The 19969-nt window shown below is 37.8% G+C and overlaps 1 protein-coding gene across 2 annotated transcripts in view; it reads left to right on the top strand.

The window, feature by feature from the left end:
• Positions 1 to 17526, top strand: part of SACS (sacsin molecular chaperone) — a 228363-nt gene extending 210837 nt beyond the window's left edge. For both annotated transcript variants that reach the window (XM_034758747.1, XM_034758746.1), the window contains one exon: positions 4408 to 17526. In XM_034758747.1, coding sequence (XP_034614638.1) covers positions 4408 to 15968 — 11561 coding nt within the window. In that variant the 3' untranslated portion in view covers positions 15969 to 17526. The remainder of the gene's footprint in view (positions 1 to 4407) is intronic.
• Positions 17527 to 19969: the final 2443 nt, after the last annotated feature.

Genomic DNA, 19969 nt, shown 5'->3' on the forward strand with positions numbered 1-19969 from the left:
TTCCAGTACCAGAAGAAGAGGGATGAAAGACTGGAACAATGGCAGGCTGACAGGCAGGAGGCAGGGTTGAGGCTCGCTGCCCAGGTGGAGGCGAGTGTTTCAGCAAGGGAGCAGGCACTTGCACAGTAGTTCCTGGAACAGAAACAGTGGCTAAGGGAGGAGGACAGAGCCTAACAAAGACAACTTCTCCAGCAACTCTTATCTTAATGGCTGCAAGATACTGGCTCCTGTTGCCTCTCCCACAGCATGGCATGATGCCCCAGCAGCGTACCCTCAACCCAGCAGTAGCTTGCACAACTCCATGTTGGGGGGAGCCCAGGCATTCAGGACTGGTGAGCAGCTGGGCTGGGCAACTAAACCCTGTGCAGCCTTCCTTCTTTCACCCCTCTTTGCTTGAAACCTCCACCTCACTCACCCGTCACAAAGTCAGGGCTAAACATGTAAAGAAGGGAAAGGAGGGGCCAGCGGACATTCAGTGGTAGGGGGATTGTGTTAGGTATTGACTATTTTCTGTCCTTTATGTGGGGGTGTTTGGTATTGTAATGGCAGGTGGCCTGCCCAACACTGTGTGAGTGGTTTACTGTTTTCTGACCTGTTTACAAATAAAGAATGTTATATTTTCAAGAAAGTTTATTGCCGTTCAGTGCATCATATCATACACACAGGATCTGAGATAAGGGTAAAAACATGTTAAGGAGTAATTAAGCATGGCAAAGCAAACAATATTCCTCTCTTTGCTGGTCCCCAATCACAAATTTATTTTTCATCATGTCATCTGACTTACATTACATAGCAATTAAATCCACACCCCTCCCGTGCACTGCCCCCCTGCCAAAAATGAGCCAGTCCTCTCCCCCACCCAACCACATTCATACAGGTATTATTCGCCCTCTTCTATTGGGCCATGCAAGTCAATAATGCGAATGCACACAAAATATCCCTTCTGCTGCACAGGTGCAACCAGCTCCCACAGTGGTAGCTGCACTTGCTGGCTGAGGGTACCGATCCAGCATTCCCTCGCTATCATAGATCTATTCAGGGGGAAATGGCTCACCTCTGGCCTCTAGGTTGTGAAGAGCACAGCAAGCCACAGTAATGCAGACAGCATTAATTATACTGGCATCTAAATGGGTTTGCAAACACCTCCAACATGATTTTAATCTGCCAAAAGCACATTCAATAACCATTTTACAGCTGCGTTGAGTGTAATTAAACCTTTATTTGCCAGGGCCTCGGAAATCAGGATATGGTTTCATAAGCCAAGTTAAAAGAGGGTATGTGGTGGTCCCCCAGAATAACAGTATGAACAGTAACATCATTTATGTCAGTGTCATTTACTAGGAATAGTGTCCCAGCCTGTCCAAGAATGTAGACTGCTGAGCGGTGAAAAATTCCGGCATTGCAAACTTTTCCTGTACAGCCCACATTGACATTCATAAATCTGTGGTCCACTAGTTCCTGCATAAAAATGGAGTAATACCCTTTGTGGTTTATATATTCATGTGCTCCTTGAGAAGGGCATACTATGGGCACGAGTCCCATCACTAGCACTGTCACAGTTACGAAACCCCACTCTCTCAAAGCCATCAGTTACCTCTAGAATATCTTTAATGTCTGCCACCTTGGGGTAAAGCTCATGCCTGATTGTGTCAGTTACCTTTGCCACCACTTTACCTATAGTCAGCTTTCCAACCCCAAACCGGTTGGCAATAGACCTGGAGCAGTCTGGGGTAGCCAGCTTCCGCACAGTTATAACACTCTGCTTCTGGACTGGCAAGGGTGACTTTGTGTATCTCTTTATGCTGGAGGGTGCGTCCGGGGAAGGGGGAGTTAAGAAGCTCACAAAGCTCCAGAAATATTGCTTTCCTTATGCAAAAGTTCTGGATCTGCTGCTGGTCATCCCAGCTCTGCATGACTATCTGGTCCCACCAGTCGGTGCTTGTGGCCATACACTGGAAGCAGCGCTCTACGTAGGGGCCATCAGTGGCTATGCCAATTATACTGAGCAGCATCTGCCATTGCGAGTCTGTGATGCCAGGGTACTCCTCCTGCAGCTCCATCAGGAAATCAGTGAGGTACCTTTGGTAGGACAGAAAACATTGCCAAAATGTCCACCAGCACCTTATGGATGTTCTGCCAGCTTCCTGACATATGCATGAAAATGCAAACAAGAGAAGTTCATCCAAAGCCTTGTTGCTGGCTCTGGTAGCTGGGAGTACACAGAACAAAAAGATTGCTTGGCAGGATTTGTTGGCAGACAGTTCAAATTTCCTGTAATGTGCAGGGTGAGCAGCAGAGTTTTCCCACAGTGCGACACATTCCTAGGGCTAGAATCAGCATTGTGGGGGGCAGTGTGCTAGGAGCTCTGGGATATGGTTACCTTGACTCGGATCTGTACTTTGACTCGGAGTGTGGATGCCAGAGCCCTAGGTTTGAGCATCAGTCAGAAAATTCTTAACCTAGGGTTACAATGCAATGTAGACACTCAAGCCCAGGTTCCCTGACACAGGTCAGCTGACTTGAGTCTCGCTATGCGTACGTTGCTTTGTAGAGCCTGTGTAAACTTGAAAGCTTGTCTTTCTCACAACAGAAATTGGTCTAATAAAAAACATTACCTCACCCACTTTGTGCTTTCTGTAGTTATAAGTAACACATAAGACTGATGAAATGGAAAGAAGTCAACACATTTTTTCTTATGCTTGTGCAGATAGTTTCTCCGTTTCCGAGAAAACCCCTATAAACATCAACATTCAAGAGATCTAAATAAGAAACTTTTAAAGGATTTAAAAACACATCTGGATTTACTATGTAAAGGCTGATTTCTATCTGAAAGAGAGTTTAAAAAAAAGTTTTAAAAATTGTTACTAAACGGCACATTATTTTAAGAAAAATACATGTTACAGTTATTCACCCTAATCTCCTTTTATTTCATGATCACCATCTGCTTAGTCTGCTACAATAATACTTTGCACTTACATAGCACCTTTCATCCAAAGGTCTTAAAGTGCTTTGCAAAGCTAGGAACAGAGAGGCTAGGTGACTAGCCCATGGATACAGAGCAAGTTAGTGGCAGAGCCAGAACTGGAATAAGTGTTGACAGTCTCCTGCTTTAACCAAATAAATGAACTGCTAATAGTAATAAAAATTAAAATTGCCTATAGGTGAAATTTTCCATGTAACTTGCCACTTCATGTTTCCTTTTTTATGTTCTTTTTCCTTATTTTGGACATCCATATTATATAAAATGACTTTTTGATAAAACCAATATTGATTACTGCATATGAATGTATATTATGTTGGAGAAATACATGATGCATTATATTTGTATGTAATTATTACAAAATTGTCACACATTTCAGATTTGGTTTTAGAGTATAAGGGTTAATGCAGTTTATTATATATATGTGGTAGAAAAGTAAAATGCTTTCATGATAATCTGTTACTGGAGCTTGGCGTTCTATTTTTTGTACTGTCAAAGCCATGTCCCCGCAGCTGTTTTGCTATAATTGGACTACTGCTTTTAGGGAAACAGTTTTGTTAAGTGATTAGAATAGGGGTCTGAAATTCAACATTGGTGGGTTCTCCTATTGGATCTGCCACTGTCTTGCAGTGCCATCGTGGTAAATATATTAATTTCCCTGTGCTTCAGTTTACCCATTTGTCTATCTCACAGAAGTGTTGTAGGGTTTAACTATGATCTATTTATTTAGAATACCAATGGATAGTTCAAAATATATTCTTTTCAATAAAGACTGATTTATAGTAGACATTTTTTTCACTCTCTCTCTCTCTCTCCTATATATAGTTTTAACCCCGGATTCAGCATTTGCTAGGTAGTAGTTTTGTTGCTACCAAGCTTTTTTTTACTGACTGAAGGTTGACTGAAGCTTAGGCTAGTACCTAGGATGGTCCTGCTGTTTGTTCTAACCACTAGGCTACACTTCACATTGTTTCTAAACATAAGTAACTATTAATTGAATGGGTAATGCAAAAAAAAAAATTAAAAAAAATCATTTATCTGAGCCTTTCTGTTTGAGTTTAAGCAAGCAAAAGGGCAATCCCTACATGTGCTGCCGTATTTTATTGAATATTTTATTGAAATTTATTTTATATTGAAAATGAACTCTACAGCTATTTTTGAGTGCCCAAAGACTTTGTGCAAAATTAACATAGTGATCAGTTGCAATCTGGTAATTGTTTCTTGTACTAATATGTAATGGACTTGATTACAGCCAAGTCAGATGAAACCTTTGAGTTCAGGTCTGAAATCATCTTTGTGAACAAGCATAAAAATTGGGAAGTTTCCTGTCCTGCTTTTTCTGTTTCCTTTATGAAAAAAGTACAGAAAAAAGTATTTCTCCCATATTGTTTGATTTTCATGGAGTTATTGTTTTATTTTGATTTCAGGAAGACCATGCACTCAACTGCAGCTTCTGAACCCTGAACGATTTGCCAGGCTTATCAAAGAAGTTCTGAATACTGTGTGGCCTGGCAGAGATATGGTGGTACAATGGTATCCAGTTTCAGAAGATAAAAATCACCCATCTATTTCATGGCTTAAGATGGTCTGGAAGAATCTATATATACACTTTTCTGAAGACTTGACTATGTTTGATGACATGCCACTTATCCCGAAGATGCCCCTAGAGGAAGACCAGGTATTAGTGGAACTTATTAGACTTAGGATTCCACCTGCAATTATTTTAGAAGATGAATCTGAGACACAGCTTCCGGGATTTTTAGCTGACATCATTCAAAAACTTGGTGGTGTTGTACTTAAGAAGCTAGATGCCTCTATACAACATCCACTTTTAAAAAAATATGTGCATCCACCATTACCAGGTGCTGTTTTGCAGATAATGGAGAAACTGTCATTGCAAAAACTGTCCAGTCAAGTTTCATCATTACCTCCAACACATAAAGATGCTCTTAGGGGATTCTTAGCTAGTTTAACTGATGCCAGTGAAAAAGAGAGAAGAATTATTCAGGAGCTACTGATATTTAAAAGAATTGAACAATCATCTGATGAAGGGGTCACTGCTTTTACTGGATTAAAAGGTTGTAAAGTGTTGCATCACACTGCCAAACTTCCACCTAGTCTGAGACTTTCTATTCCAATAATTGACAGCAGTGATGAAGCTACCATTCGTTTAGCTAACTTATTAAAAGTAGAACAGTTAAAGAGCACAGATTGTCTAAAGTTTATTATACAGGATATTCAAAATGACTTTTATTCTTATGATGAAACAATACAGATTATGCTCTGGGTTCTTGAAAATCTCACTTTCCTCAAAAATGAGAATACAGATGTGCTAGATTGGCTGACATCACTAAAATTTATTCAGATTTCACAAGGAAAGATAGTGTCGGCCAATGAACTTTTTGATCCTGAGGTAGAAGTACTGCAAAATCTGTTTTATGCTGAGGAGGAAATCTGCTTCCCACCCAGTATTTTTACAGCGTCTTCAGATATTCTTCATTCTCTGAGACAAATAGGTTTAAAAAATGAAAATGGTCTTGAAGAAAAAGACATTATGCGAGTAGCAAATAAAATTGAAAGTTTGCAAGGTGATTCTCGCACAAGCCACGATGTACTACTAAGAAAAGCTAGAACTCTGTTAATGGTTTTAAACAAAAATCATATGTTGCTGCAGTCAGCTGAAGCAAAATCAATGCTGAAAAAATTAAAATGGATTCCAGCATGTAAGGAAAGACCTCCAAACTATCCAGGATCACTGGTTTGGAAAGGAGACCTTTGTAATTTTTGTTCACCACCAGAAATGTGTAATATAGGTCATGCAATTTTAGTTGGTTCATCAGTTCCCTTTGTGGAAAGTGTCCATTTAAATATAGAAAAAGCACTTGGTATCTCCACCAAACCTGGCATAAAAGCAGTCTTAAAACACTTTAAAGTGGTGGTTGATTGGCACAGTTCTAAAACCTTTAGTGATGAAGACTATTACCAATTTCAGCATATCTTGCTTGAAATTTATGGATTTATGCATGATCACTTAGAAGAAGGTAAAGATGCTTTTAAAGCCTTGAAATTTCCCTGGGTCTGGACTGGTAAAACATTTTGTTCCCTTACCCAGGCAGTAATAAAGTCAGTACCTGATCTTGATCTCCAACCTTATCTGCATAGTGTGCCAAAAACTATGGCTAAATTCCACCAGTTGTTTAAAAGTTGTGGTTCAATTGAGCAGTTGACACCAGACCACGTTTCCATGGTCATTCAGAAAATATATCTAAAGAGCGAGCAATCTCTCAGTGAAGAGGAGAGCAAACAAAATCTTCACATTATGCTGAATATTATAAGATGGCTATACAGCAGTCAGATTCCAGCAAGTCTGAATACACCTGTGCCTATATATTGTATCAAATGTCCTTTTAAGCTTGTAATGAAACCAATTCATGAATGTTGTTATTGTGATATCAAAATTGATGACTTAAATGATTTGCTTGAAGATTCTGTGGAACCAATAATTCTGGTGCATGAAGACATACCTATGAAAACTGCAGAGTGGTTAAATGTGCCATGCCTCAGTACAAGATTGATTAATCCAGAAAATATGGGATTTGAGCAATCTGGGCAAAGAGAACCTCTCACTGTAAGAATTAAAAACATTTTGGAGGAATACCCTTCTGTTTCAGATATCTTTAAAGAGCTGCTTCAAAATGCCGATGATGCCAATGCAACAGAATGTAATTTCATGATTGACATGAGAAGAAATATGAATATAAGAGAGAATCTTTTGGATCCAGGAATGGCAGCATGTCATGGACCAGCTTTGTGGTCATTCAACAATTCTGAATTTTCTGACTCAGATTTTCTAAATATAACTCGATTAGGTGAGTCTCTAAAAAGAGAAGAAGTTGATAAAGTCGGGAAATTTGGACTAGGGTTCAACTCTGTTTATCACATCACTGATATTCCTATCATTCTGAGCCGAGAATTCATGATAATGTTTGATCCAAACATTAACCATCTCAGTAAACATATTAGAGATAAATCTAATCCTGGGATCAAGATTAACTGGAGTAAGCAACAGAAAAGACTGCGAAAATTTCCTAATCAGTTCAAGCCATTTATAGGTGTGTTTGGTTGTCAGCTACCGTTGACTGTGGAGGCTCCTTACAGTTATAAAGGAACACTTTTCAGACTTTCCTTTAGAACTCAGCAGGAGGCTAAAGTGAGTGAAGTCAGCAGTACTTGCTACAATACAGCAGACATTTACTCTCTTGTGGATGAGTTTAGCATTTGTGGTCATAGACTGATAATATTCACTCAGAGTGTAAATTCAATGGTTCTGAAATATTTGAAAGTTGAGGAAGCTGACCCTGGTGTAGCACAAGATACAGTGACTATTAAAAAAAGTCTGTGTTCCTCCAAAGCATTGACTGCACCTGTTGTAAGTGTTTTAAAGGAAGCAGCTAAACTGATGAAGACTTGCAGCAGCAGTAATAGAAAGCTTCCCACTGAAACACCAAAATCTTCATGCATCCTACAGATAGTAGTAGAAGAATTTCATCATGTATTTAGACGGATCGCTGATTTACAGTCTCCACTTTTCAGAGGTCCAGAAGATGATCCATCTTCTCTCTTCGAAATGGCTAAATCTGGACAGATGAAAAGGCCAGCTGAAGAACTGCCACAAAAAACAGTAGATTCTTCCACTTGGCTCATATGTTCTTGCATGGATACTGGTGATGCTTTAAAATTTTCATTACATGAAAGTGGACAAAGACTAGGTCTTGTCCCCTGTGGTGGAGTAGGAGTACTGCTATCTGAAACTCAGGACCGAAAGTGGATTGTGAAACCTAATTGCAACAGCATTGGGGAAGTATTCTGCTATTTACCTCTACGAATAAAAACAGGTTTACCTGTTCACATCAATGGCTGTTTTGCTGTTACTTCAAATCGAAAAGAGATCTGGAAAACAGACACAAAAGGAAGATGGAACACATTATTCATGAGGCATGTTATTGTAAAAGCCTATTTAGAAGCACTTTGTGTTTTACGTGACATGACAGTCAATGGCGAGCTAGCTGACTACAGTTACTATGCAGTGTGGCCAGATCCTGACTCGGTGCATGATGATTTTTCTGTCATATGTCAAGGAATTTATGAAGATATAGCTCATGCAAAAGGGAAAGAAGGGATCAAAGTGTTCTCTGATGGTTCATCTTGGGTTTCCATGAAGAATGTGAGGTTTTTAGATGATTCAATACTGAAACGTTCAGACATTGGACCTGCAGCCTTTAAGATCTTCCTCAAATACCTTAGAAAAACTGGATCAAAAAATCTTTGCGCTGTGGAGCTTCCGTCTTGGGTAAAGGCAGGGTTTGAAGAAGCAGGATGTAAATATATACTACTAGAGAACACTTTCTCTGAGAGACAGTTCTTTTCGGAAGTCTTTTTTCCTAACATTCAGGAGATTGATGCAGAGCTGCGTGATCCTTTGATGCGTTATGTTCTGAATGAAAAGGTTGAGGAGTTCTCAGGAATTCTTCGTGTTACTCCCTGTATTCCTTGTTCTTTGGATAGACATTCTTTGGTTATACCTTCAAGATTGATCCATCCTGAAGGAAGAGTTGCAAAGCTGTATGATGCTAAAGATGGAAGGTTTCCTTATGGCAGCAGTCAGGATTACCTTAATCCAGTTATCTTGGTTAAACTTGTTCAGTTAGGTATGGCTAAAGATGATGTTTCATGGGAAGACCTAATAGAACGTGCAGAATCAGTAGCCGCAATTAATAGGAATGATCATGTTGCAGCCTGTCTCAGAAGCAGCATTTTATTAAGTCTCATTGATGAAAAACTAAAATGTAGAGATCCTAGAGCCAAAGAATTTGCTGCAAAATGTCAGACAATTCCTTTCCTCCCATTCCTCACAAAACCAGCCGGCTTCTCATTACACTGGAAGGGTAGTGACTTTCAGCCTGAAACAATGTTTTCAGCAACTGACCTTTTCACTGCTGATCATCAAGATATTGTTTGTCTTTTACAACCAGTTCTTAATGAAAATTCCCATTCCTTTAAAGGTTGTGGGGCCATATCATTAGCTGTCAAAGATTTCTTGGGTTTGCTTAAGAAACCAACTGTTAATATGGTCATAAATCAGTTGCAAGAAGTTGCAAAGTCATTTGATGGAATTACATTGTATCAGGAGAATATCACCAATGCTTGTTACAAATACCTCCATGAAGCAATGCTACAAAATGAAACAACAAAAGCAGTGATCATTGAAAAGTTGAAAAATTTTAGTTTCATTCTTGTTGAGAGTGCATATGTTGACCCAACAAAAGTTTGTTTTCATTTGAACTTTGAAGCAACACCATATCTTCATCAATTGCCTAATAAATATAAAAATAGTTTCCGTGAACTATTTGAAAGTGTAGGTGTAAGACATGCTTTTACAGTTGATGATTTTGCCCTAGTTCTTGAGTCTGTAAATCATGAGAGGGGAAGCAAGCAGCTAACTGAAGAGAATTTTCAGCTTTGTAGGAGAATCATTAGTGAAGGAATATGGAGTCTCATTAGAGAGAAGAAGCAAGAATTATGTGAGAAAAAATATGATGAGATTTTGTTACCAGATACTCATCTAGCACTTTTACCTGCTAAATCTTTGTGTTACAATGACTGTCCTTGGATAAAAGTTAAAGATACAACGGTAAAATACTGTCATGCTGATATCCCTAGAGAAGTTGCAGTAAAGCTTGGTGCAGTACCCAAGCGACATAAAGCTTTAGAAAGATATGCCTCTAATATCTGTTTTACTACTCTTGGGACTGAGTTTGGACAAAAAGAAAAATTGACAAGTAGAATTAAAAGCATTCTTAATGCCTATCCCTCTGAAAAAGAAATGCTGAAAGAGCTCCTTCAGAATGCAGATGATGCAAAAGCTACAGAAATCTGTTTTGTGTTTGATTCTAGACAACATCCAGTTGATAGAATATTTGATGAGAAATGGGCACCACTTCAAGGACCAGCACTATGTGTTTACAACAATCAGCCTTTTACAGAGGATGATATAAGAGGAATTCAGAATCTTGGAAAAGGTACTAAAGAAGGAAATCCATGTAAAACTGGACAATATGGTATAGGATTCAATTCTGTGTATCACATTACTGACTGCCCTTCTTTCATATCTGGTAATGATATACTCTGTATCTTTGATCCCCATGCTAGATATGCACCAGGTGCAACTTCAGTGAGTCCTGGACGCATGTTTAGAGATTTAGATGCAGATTTCAGAACACAATTCTCAGATGTACTCGACCTTTATTTAGGAAATCACTTTAAAATGGATAATTGCACAATGTTTAGGTTTCCACTTCGAAATGCAGAAATGGCAAAAGTGTCAGAAATTTCCCCAGTTCCATGTTCAGATAGAATGGTCCAAAACCTCCTGGATAAGCTGCGCACAGATGGAGCAGAACTTCTAATGTTTTTGAATCACATGGAAAAAATTTCCATTTGTGAAATAGAAAAAACAACTGGAGCACTGAATGTGTTATATTCTGTAAAGGGCAAAATCACCGATGGAGACAGATTAAAACGGAAGCAATTCCATGCATCTGTAATTGACAGCGTAACTAAAAAAAAGCAGTTAAGTGAAATACCTGTGCAACAAATTACTTACACTATGGATACCGAAGACTCTGAAGGGAACCTTACATCTTGGTTAATTTGCAACAGGTCAGGTTTTTCAGCTATGGAAAAGGTATCTAAGAGTGTTATATCAGCTCACAAGAATGAAGACATTACCCTTTTTCCACGTGGAGGAGTAGCTGCTTGCATTACTCACAACTACAAAAAACCACATAGGGCATTTTGTTTCTTACCTTTATCATTAGAAACCGGGTTACCTTTTCATGTGAATGGACATTTTGCTCTAGATTCTGCCAGAAGAAATCTGTGGCGGGATGATAATGGAGTTGGAGTAAGAAGTGACTGGAATAATAGCCTAATGACAGCACTAATAGCACCAGCCTATGTTGAACTACTGATTCAACTGAAAAAACGTTACTTTCCAGGCACTGATCCTACAGTATCAGTATTGCAAAACACGCCTGTTCATGTTGTGAAAGACACTTTGAAAAAGTTTTTGTCTTTCTTCCCAGTTAACAGACTTGATCTACAGCCAGATTGGTATTGCTTAGTGAAAGCAGTTTACAGCTGCATTCATGAAGATTTGAAACGCCTTTTACCTGTCGTGAGGGCTCCAAATATTGATGGCTCTGATTTACATTCTGCAGTTATCATTACTTGGGTTAATATGTCTACCTCGAACAAAGGTAGGCCGTTCTTTGACAACTTGCTACAAGATGAGTTGCACCACCTCAAAAATGTAGAGTACATCACAACACGCAAGACAGTGGCAGAAAATGTTTATAGACTCAAACATCTACTTCTAGAAATTGGATTCAATTTGGTATATAACTGTGATGAAACTGCAAATCTTTACCATTGTCTTGTAGATGCAGATATTCCTGTCAGCTATGTGACTCCTGCTGATGTCCGCTTTTTTTTGATGACCTTTTCTTCTCCAGACTCTAATTGCCACATTGGAAAGTTGCCTTGTCGTCTTCAACAGACAAATCTGAAACTTTTTCACAGTCTAAAACTTCTGGTTGACTATTGCTTTAAGGATGCTGAAGAAAATGAAGTCCAAATTGAGGGATTGCCACTACTTATTACACTTGACAATGTCTTGCAAGTTTTTGATTCAAAGCGACCAAGGTTCTTAACAACATATCATGAACTGATTCCATCTCGCAAGGATCTGTTTATGAACACTCTGTATTTGAGATACAGTAATATTTTACTTACCTGTGATGTAGCAAAAGCTTTCAATATCACAAGTTTTGCTGATTTGTTATCATCCGTGTTGCCTAGAGAATATAAAACCAGAAGTTGTGTGCGATGGAAAGAAAATTTTGCAAGTGAATCTTGGCTTAAAAATGCATGGCATTTTATCAGTGAATCTGTAAATGTTAAGGAAGACCAAGAAGATATGAAACCAAAATTTGATGATATTGTTGATACTTTGAAGGATTGGGCTTTGCTTCCAGGTACAAAGTTTACTGTCTCCGTCAATCAGCTTGTAGTGCCAGAGTGTGATGTCTTGCTGCCCCTCAGCTTAATGCATATAGCTGTTTTCCCAAATGCTCAGAGTGATAAAGTTTTCCATGCTTTAATGAAAACTGGTTGTATTCAGCTTGCATTGAACAAAATATGCTCCAAAGATAATGTTTTAGTGTCTCTGTTGTCAGGATATACAGCAAATATAGATAATCCGTCAAGCATTCTGAAAGCCATACATTATATGGTCCAGACCTCGACATTTAAGACTGAAAAATTAGCAGAAAGTGATTTTGAGGCCCTCCTAATGTACTTCAGTTGCCATTTAAGTAATTTGATGTTACAGGATGACATCAAAATTTTAAAGTCTCTCCCATGCTATAAATCCATTAGTGGTCGGTACATCAGTATTTCAAAATGTGGAACATGTTACATACTCACAAAAAGTATTCCTTCAGTTGAAGTGGATAAGTGGACACAGTCAACTTCATCTGCCTTTCTTGAAGAAAAAATTAACTTGAAAGACTTGTATACTGTGCTTGGTTGTGTCCCTGTAGATGATCTTGAAGTGTATTTGAAGCATCTTTTACCAAAGATTGAAAGTCTGTCTTATGATGCAAAGGTAGAGCACCTGATCTACTTAAAGAACAGACTCTCTGGCATTGAGGAAGCTTCAGAAATAAGGGAACAGCTGTTTGAAAAGCTGGAAAGTTTTTTGATAATTCATGATGCAAGCAATAGACTAAAACCTGCAAAACATTTTTATGACAGAACTGTAAAAGTCTTTGAAGTTATGCTTCCTGAAAAATTGTTCATACCTCAAGATTTTTTTAAGAGACTGGAACAACTCACAAAACCGAAGAATCAAGGGGCATTCCTTACATCATGGGTAACATTCCTGCGGAATATAGGACTAAAATACATTATTTCCCAGCAACAGTTACTACAGTTTGCTAAGGAGATCAGTATGAGAGCTAACACAGAAAGCTGGTCTAAGGAAACACTGCAAAGTACAGTTGATGTCCTCCTTCATCACATATTCCAGGAAAGAACTGATTTATTATTGGGAAACTTCCTAAAAGAATTATCTTTAATTCCCTTTTTGTGTCCCGAGCGTGCTCCTGCTGAAATTGTCAGATTTCATCCTCAGTATCAAGAGATTAATGGAACACTCCCTCTTATAAGATTCAATGGAGCACAAGTAAACCCTAAATTCAAACAGACGGATGTGTTACAATTGCTATGGACTTCGTGTCCTATTCTTCCTGAAAAAGCAACGCCTTTAAGTATCAAGGAACAGGAAGGAAGCAGTCTTGGTCCACAAGAACAGCTTGAGCAGGTTTTAACTATGCTTAATGTTAACTTGGATCCTCCTCTGGACAAAGTTATCAATAACTGCAGAAATATATGCAATATAACAACTTTAGATGAGGACATGGTGAAAACCAGGGCTAAAGTACTAAGGAGTATCTATGAATTTCTCAGTACAGAGAAAAGAGAATTCCGCTTTCAGCTTCGAGGGGTTGCTTTTGTGATGGTGGAAGAAGGTTGGAAGCTCCTGAAGCCTGAGGAGGTAGTAATAAATCTTGAGTATGAATCTGATTTTAAACCTTACCTTTACAAACTTCCTTTAGAGCTTGGCACCTTCCACCAGTTATTTAAACACTTAGGTACTGAAGATGTTATTTCAACAAAACAGTATGTTGAGGTTCTAAGTCGCATATTCAAGAACTCTGAAGGAAAACAATTGGATCCTAATGAAATGCGCACAGTTAAAAGAGTTGTTTCTGGTCTGTTTAAAAGTCTGCAAAATGATTCTGTTAAGGTTAGAAATGACCTTGAGAATGTGAGAGATCTGGCCCTTTACCTTCCCAGTCAAGATGGTAGATTGGTAAAATCAAGTATCTTAGTTTTTGATGATGCGCCACATTACAAAAGTAGAATACAGGGTAACATTGGTGTGCAGATGCTTGTTGATCTTAGCCAGTGTTATTTAGGAAAAGACCATGGTTTTCACACTAAGCTGGTAATGCTGTTTCCTCAGAAACTGAGACCTCGCCTACTTAGCAGTATTCTTGAAGAACTGTTAGATGAAGAGTCTCCCAAAATATGTCAGTTTGGAGCATTATGTTCTCTACAGGGAAGATTGCAGTTACTATTATCTTCTGAACAGTTTATCACAGGACTCATTAGAATTATGAAGCATGAAAATGACAATGCTTTCCTAGCCAATGAAGAAAAGGCCATAAGACTGTGCAAAGCCTTGCGAGAAGGCTTGAAAGTTTCCTGTTTTGAGAAGTTGCAAACAACATTAAGGGTTAAAGGTTTTACTCCTATTCCCCACAGTAAAAGTGAAACATTTGCTTTTTTAAAGAGATTTGGGAATGCAGTAATACTGCTTTATATACAGCACTCTGACAGCAAAGACATAAATTTCCTCTTAGCATTAGCAATGACCCTGAAATCTGCAACTGACAATCTAATTTCTGATACCTCATATTTAATTGCCATGTTGGGTTGCAATGATATTTACAGAATTAGTGAGAAGCTTGATAGTTTAGGAGTGAAGTATGACTCCTCAGAACCATCAAAACTTGAATTACCTATGCCTGGAACTCCTATACCAGCTGAAATTCATTACACTCTCCTTATGGATCCAATGAATGTTTTTTATCCAGGTGAATATGTTGGTTACCTTGTTGATGCCGAAGGTGGTGATATATATGGATCATACCAACCAACATATACATATGCAATCATTGTACAAGAAGTAGAAAGGGAAGATGATGAAAATTCCAGTTTTCTAGGCAAGATTTATCAGATCGATATTGGATATAGTGAGTATAAAATAGTGAGCTCTCTTGATTTATACAAGTTTTCAAGACCCGATGAAAGTTCTCAGAGTAGGGACAGTGCGCCATCTACCCCAACTAGTCCTACAGAATTTCCAGCACATGGACCTAGGACAGTTCCTCCTCTTTTCTCTGGTAGAGAGAGCCACAAAACAACATCTTCAAAACATCACTCTCCCAAAAAGATTAAGCTGAATTCTTTGCCAGAAATATTAAGAGAAGTGACATCAGTGCTTGAACAGGCTTGGAAACTTCCAGAATCTGAAAGGAAAAAGATTATTAGAAGGCTATATCTTAAGTGGCATCCAGATAAAAATTCAGAGAATCTTGATATAGCCAATGAAGTTTTCAAACATTTACAGAATGAGATTAACAGACTAGAAAAACAGGCCTTTATAGATCAAAATACAGACAGAGCATCAAGACGAACATTTTCATCCTCAGCTTCTCGATTTCAGTCAGACAAATTTTCATTTCAAAGATTTTATACTTCATGGAATCAAGAAGCAACGAGCCATAAATCTGAAAGGCAACAGTATAAAGAAAAGTGTCCATCTTCCACAGGGCCATCTTACTCTGCGCGTTTCTTTGTACCACCCACATTCAAGTCTGTTGGTAATCCTGTGGAAGCACGTAGATGGCTTAGGCAAGCTCGAGCAAACTTTTCAGCTGCAAGAAACGACCTACATAAAAATGCTAATGAATGGGTGTGCTTCAAATGCTATCTCTCCACAAAGTTAGCCTTGATTGCAGCTGACTACGCAGTAAGGGGTAAATCAGATAAAGATGTAAAACCAACTGCACTTGCACAAAAAATAGAGGAATATAGTCAACAACTCGAAGGACTTACAAATGATGTTCAAACACTGGAAGCTTATGGAGTAGATAGCTTAAAAACTCGATATCCTGATTTGCTTCCCTTTCCACAGATTCCAAATGACAGGTTCACTTCTGAAGTTGCCATGAGAGTGATGGAGTGTACTGCTTGTATCATAATAAAACTTGAAAACTTTATACAACAAAAAGTGTGAGAGATTTGAAAGTTAGAAAATTGTACTCTCAAGAACTAGATATTTAATGTGATGTGATGCAACTGTAATTTATATGTGCAGATTACTGTATTTCTGAGAGGTTACATGTACCAAACAATTTAGAAATACAATGCACATATTTGGATGGTACTGAAGTATTTAGAATTGAAATTAATGTAAGCAGGCCTTTTTTTTTCACTGAGTCTATTGTATAAGCAAACTGTAAAACGTGAATATTTAAAAATTTGCAGGGAGATTGTGCTGCAAAAAGTAGCTGTCTGTACAGTAAATTCGTTAAAATTGAACTGCACTTTATGTAACCAAAGCTTAGCGGTATGTTAGATAAAGCTTGTATATAAACTTAGATTTTATTTCATTTAATATTATGCTTCCAAAAACGTGGTGTCATCTTTTTAATATACTGATCAGACTGGACAAATTACTAAATGAAAATCATAAAATAACTTTGGAGAGGAGTCACTCCAGAACATTTCTTTATTCTTTTATCTTCCATGGACATCGATGTCTCTCATAGTAGTATTCTTATCAGCTGGATCTGATTATCAGTTTGCTGCAGTATTACATCCTCACGTTTAAAGGATAATACAGTACCTTTGAAATGGTACAGTATTTTAATCCTGATAAATATTACTTGACTTAACATACAACATCATGTAGTGCATTGAATGCATTTACTTAATTGTAATATAATTAGGTATTTAATTTACATTTTCTGTTTAAGAGCCTGTCATTGTTTATTTAATGAAAACTGCATGTGGATAACCTAGGATAGGTGACCATTAATGTACAGAGTTTTATGAAGGGTTTTTGAAAACCATACACCAAAACTAATTTCTCAAATGTTTAAATGCTTGAGTTTCATGTTTCTGTGTGTGCGTGTATATATGTATATTTTCCACAAACAAACATTGGAAATATAGTACAACTTGGTAATCCATTATTTGATATATAGCAGGCAATATCTTTTGTTACATGTCAGATGGTGCTGCAATATAATGTTCCTTTTATTTTGTCTTTCACCATGCCACCAGAGATGTTTGATTTTTAGTTCACTTTCTTTTATAAATTGTAATACTTCTGGTAATGTCATGTAATGTACTCAACATTAGATATTTGTAAGGAATTATCGGAATTTGTAAATACAATTTTTGTTTGTTTTTTGTTCCAAATCTGCCACATTAAACATAAATATTCATCGTTGCCCAATGACACAGTTGTCGTAACTGTTTACTTGCTACCAACTGTTTAATTTCACTTACAGAATGTAAAGGCAAGCAGATAATAACATGAGTTTACAAGGGTGCTGTGCGTGCAGCAGCATGGTAATCCAAAAGAGGAAATGCTGACAAAGACTTTTTCAGTTTCATGCACATAAATAAGGGCTTGTTATGTTCAGAAATCTCACAAGTAATTATTGGTAATAGGAAGAAATTACGCTGTTTGGAAAACTGTATTGCTTCTGGTTGTGAAGCCATGTGATTATTTCTGCTGTTATATTAAGTGCCATAACTTTAATAAAAAAAAATGCAAACACGTACTTCAATCTGGTGTGTCTTGGATTTATAAATTAGCCCAGTTTTAACCAACAATTTCAAGCTTACTTTTAGCTAAATGTATAATCACTCCATTTTGGTTCATTCTAAACAATTGTACAGTTTCCATCAGCATATTAAAAAGAAAATTATGCAGATGAATGCTTTTTTACTTGTAAAGGCTCATATGCCACTTTCGCAGTTCATTGAAAAACATGTAATTTTTGATGATTTTGAGAAATAACTAGCAATCAGGTAAAAGGGAAAACTAGGTGTGCTCATGAAATAAAGTAGCTTATTCTTCACAGCTTTTAAACAGGTAGTATTAATGATCAGGTAATTTTTATGGTAATTATGAGATGAAAAAATGTTCAATGTATGCAGGATGTTTAAGCGCGTCATTAAAATTACTAGCAACATGAAAAAAAATGTTTAAAGTATTTTTCATTCTAAATTAATGTAAAATACCACGATATGGAATGGTAGTAAGAAAGCATCATAGGAGCAATTTGAATACTATTTGAAGACTTTCAGGGAGAAACTTTTAAATAAAGAGTTAAGAGTGAAAATATGTGCTTGCCTCATAAAAACAATGTTATAAACCCTTTAAAACAGTTTCATAGGGAATGGTGGAGCTGACTGAGGAGTATGTCACATTCAGAGAAAGTAGTGCGCAAACCTGATGCCAAGCTCATGTTACATACAGTTTACCCACCCATTTGGCTTACCTGTCCTCTGCTGCACTCCCAACAGATGTAGTGCAAAAATCTGTGGCTAGTTAGCACAGCAGTCCTGATACATTTTTTGTTTCTAAAGCATGTGAGCCCAACTGTGTCTTTGCACCTATTATAGTTAAAGGATTTCTTAGAGGCAACATCACCTGATGACAAAACAAATTCTAGATTGTATCTTGGAGGGAATTCATTGTTTAGATAGTCAATATTTTGTATGGGTTAAAAAAAGAAATTTAAGAGACTTTGAGATGGTGTCCCAGTGAACAGACAACTGGAAAATGAACTTGAGCAGTAATTCACTCTGATGTAAACATGAAAGGAGAAACTTTTCAAAATGTATTCAAATGTATAAAGTTTATTCAATGCAATTTGTCAGTTAATTTTTGCAGTTTCCTTTTGCATAAGGCTGTATAAAAACAGACAAACATGCTGAAGGGCTGTGAGAAGGGAAGCGAATTTCTAATAAGCATTTTTATACCAGTATATTCCCTTTCTCTGTCTTCCACCTTACAACAAAAAATCTTCATAAAGTTCTTAGAGTGGTAAGAATTGCTGTCCATAGTACCCATTCTTTTGGAAAACATTCTAATCACACAGTCTGGTACAATAGGATTTATCATTCTGTTCATCATTCTGATGACCTGTAACCACTTCCTGTACCTGTACCTTCCAGGTGTCAAAAGTACCAGCTAACCCCTAACCCATGTCAAAACTGTAGGTTTCCTCTTACAACATCCATAATACAGCTATGTATTTTCAATTCTATAGCACAATGAAAATTAAAATATTAGACACATCAGTAGGTAATGACGGTTCAGTGGTTAGGGCACTAGCATGGGTGGCAGGAGACCTCACTTCATTTCCTTGCTCCACCACAGGCTTCCTGTATGACCTTGGGTATTTCAGCTAGTTTCCCCGTGCCTCAGTTTCCCATCCATAACATGGGGATAATAGCCCTTTCCTACATTGCAGGGCTGTTGTGAGGAAAACTCATGAAAGATGGTGAGGCGCTCTAGTAAAAGGGATGGAAAGAGGGGCCTACAAGTATGAGAACTAGCTAGCATAAAATAAATTGAGTTCTGCACTAATTTAACACAGGGGTACTGTTCTAATTGTAGTAGTCATTTTTAATGCAATAAAAAAAAAAACCCTCCATTTTCATATTTTTGATGCTTTTGCATGGAGGGTTCTGCAGAATCTGTTTCTTGCTGCAGAATTTAGCCCAAGCTTGCTCTAGGGCACTTGGGCCTTTACAGCACTGAGCAGGTACAATCAACAGGAAGCTTTTCTTGTCAGTGTCCAGCTGTAAACACTCCTCCCGGGGCAGCTGGGCTTTGTCAGCGGCAAGCACCTACCTCACAACTGTGTTTTCTTGGATGCTTTATACAAGTAGCATTACTAGTTAATTCTGACTAATTATTCTGAGTGTTTCCACCAGTGCCAAACTAGTGAATTACAGGCAGTGCTATAAGATGGCTGTATCTGGTTTAGCTCTGCCTATTTGGGGTTGGGGCTTAATTCTTAATTCTTAACAATAGGACAGTTGTTTTGATATGCCGCCAATAGGTGGATTGTATAACCTAGTAAGTTGTTTAACATGAAGCTGTAACAAAGCATAAAGGTACTACAGTGACAGGTCCTCCAAAATAGGTAATAATGAATAAAAATAGCATTAAAGGTGCTAAGGCCCAGAACCTCAAAGGCATCTAGGCAG

This window comes from Trachemys scripta, chromosome 1, assembly GCF_013100865.1.
Source record: "Trachemys scripta elegans isolate TJP31775 chromosome 1, CAS_Tse_1.0, whole genome shotgun sequence".
NCBI lineage: Eukaryota > Metazoa > Chordata > Testudines > Emydidae > Trachemys > Trachemys scripta.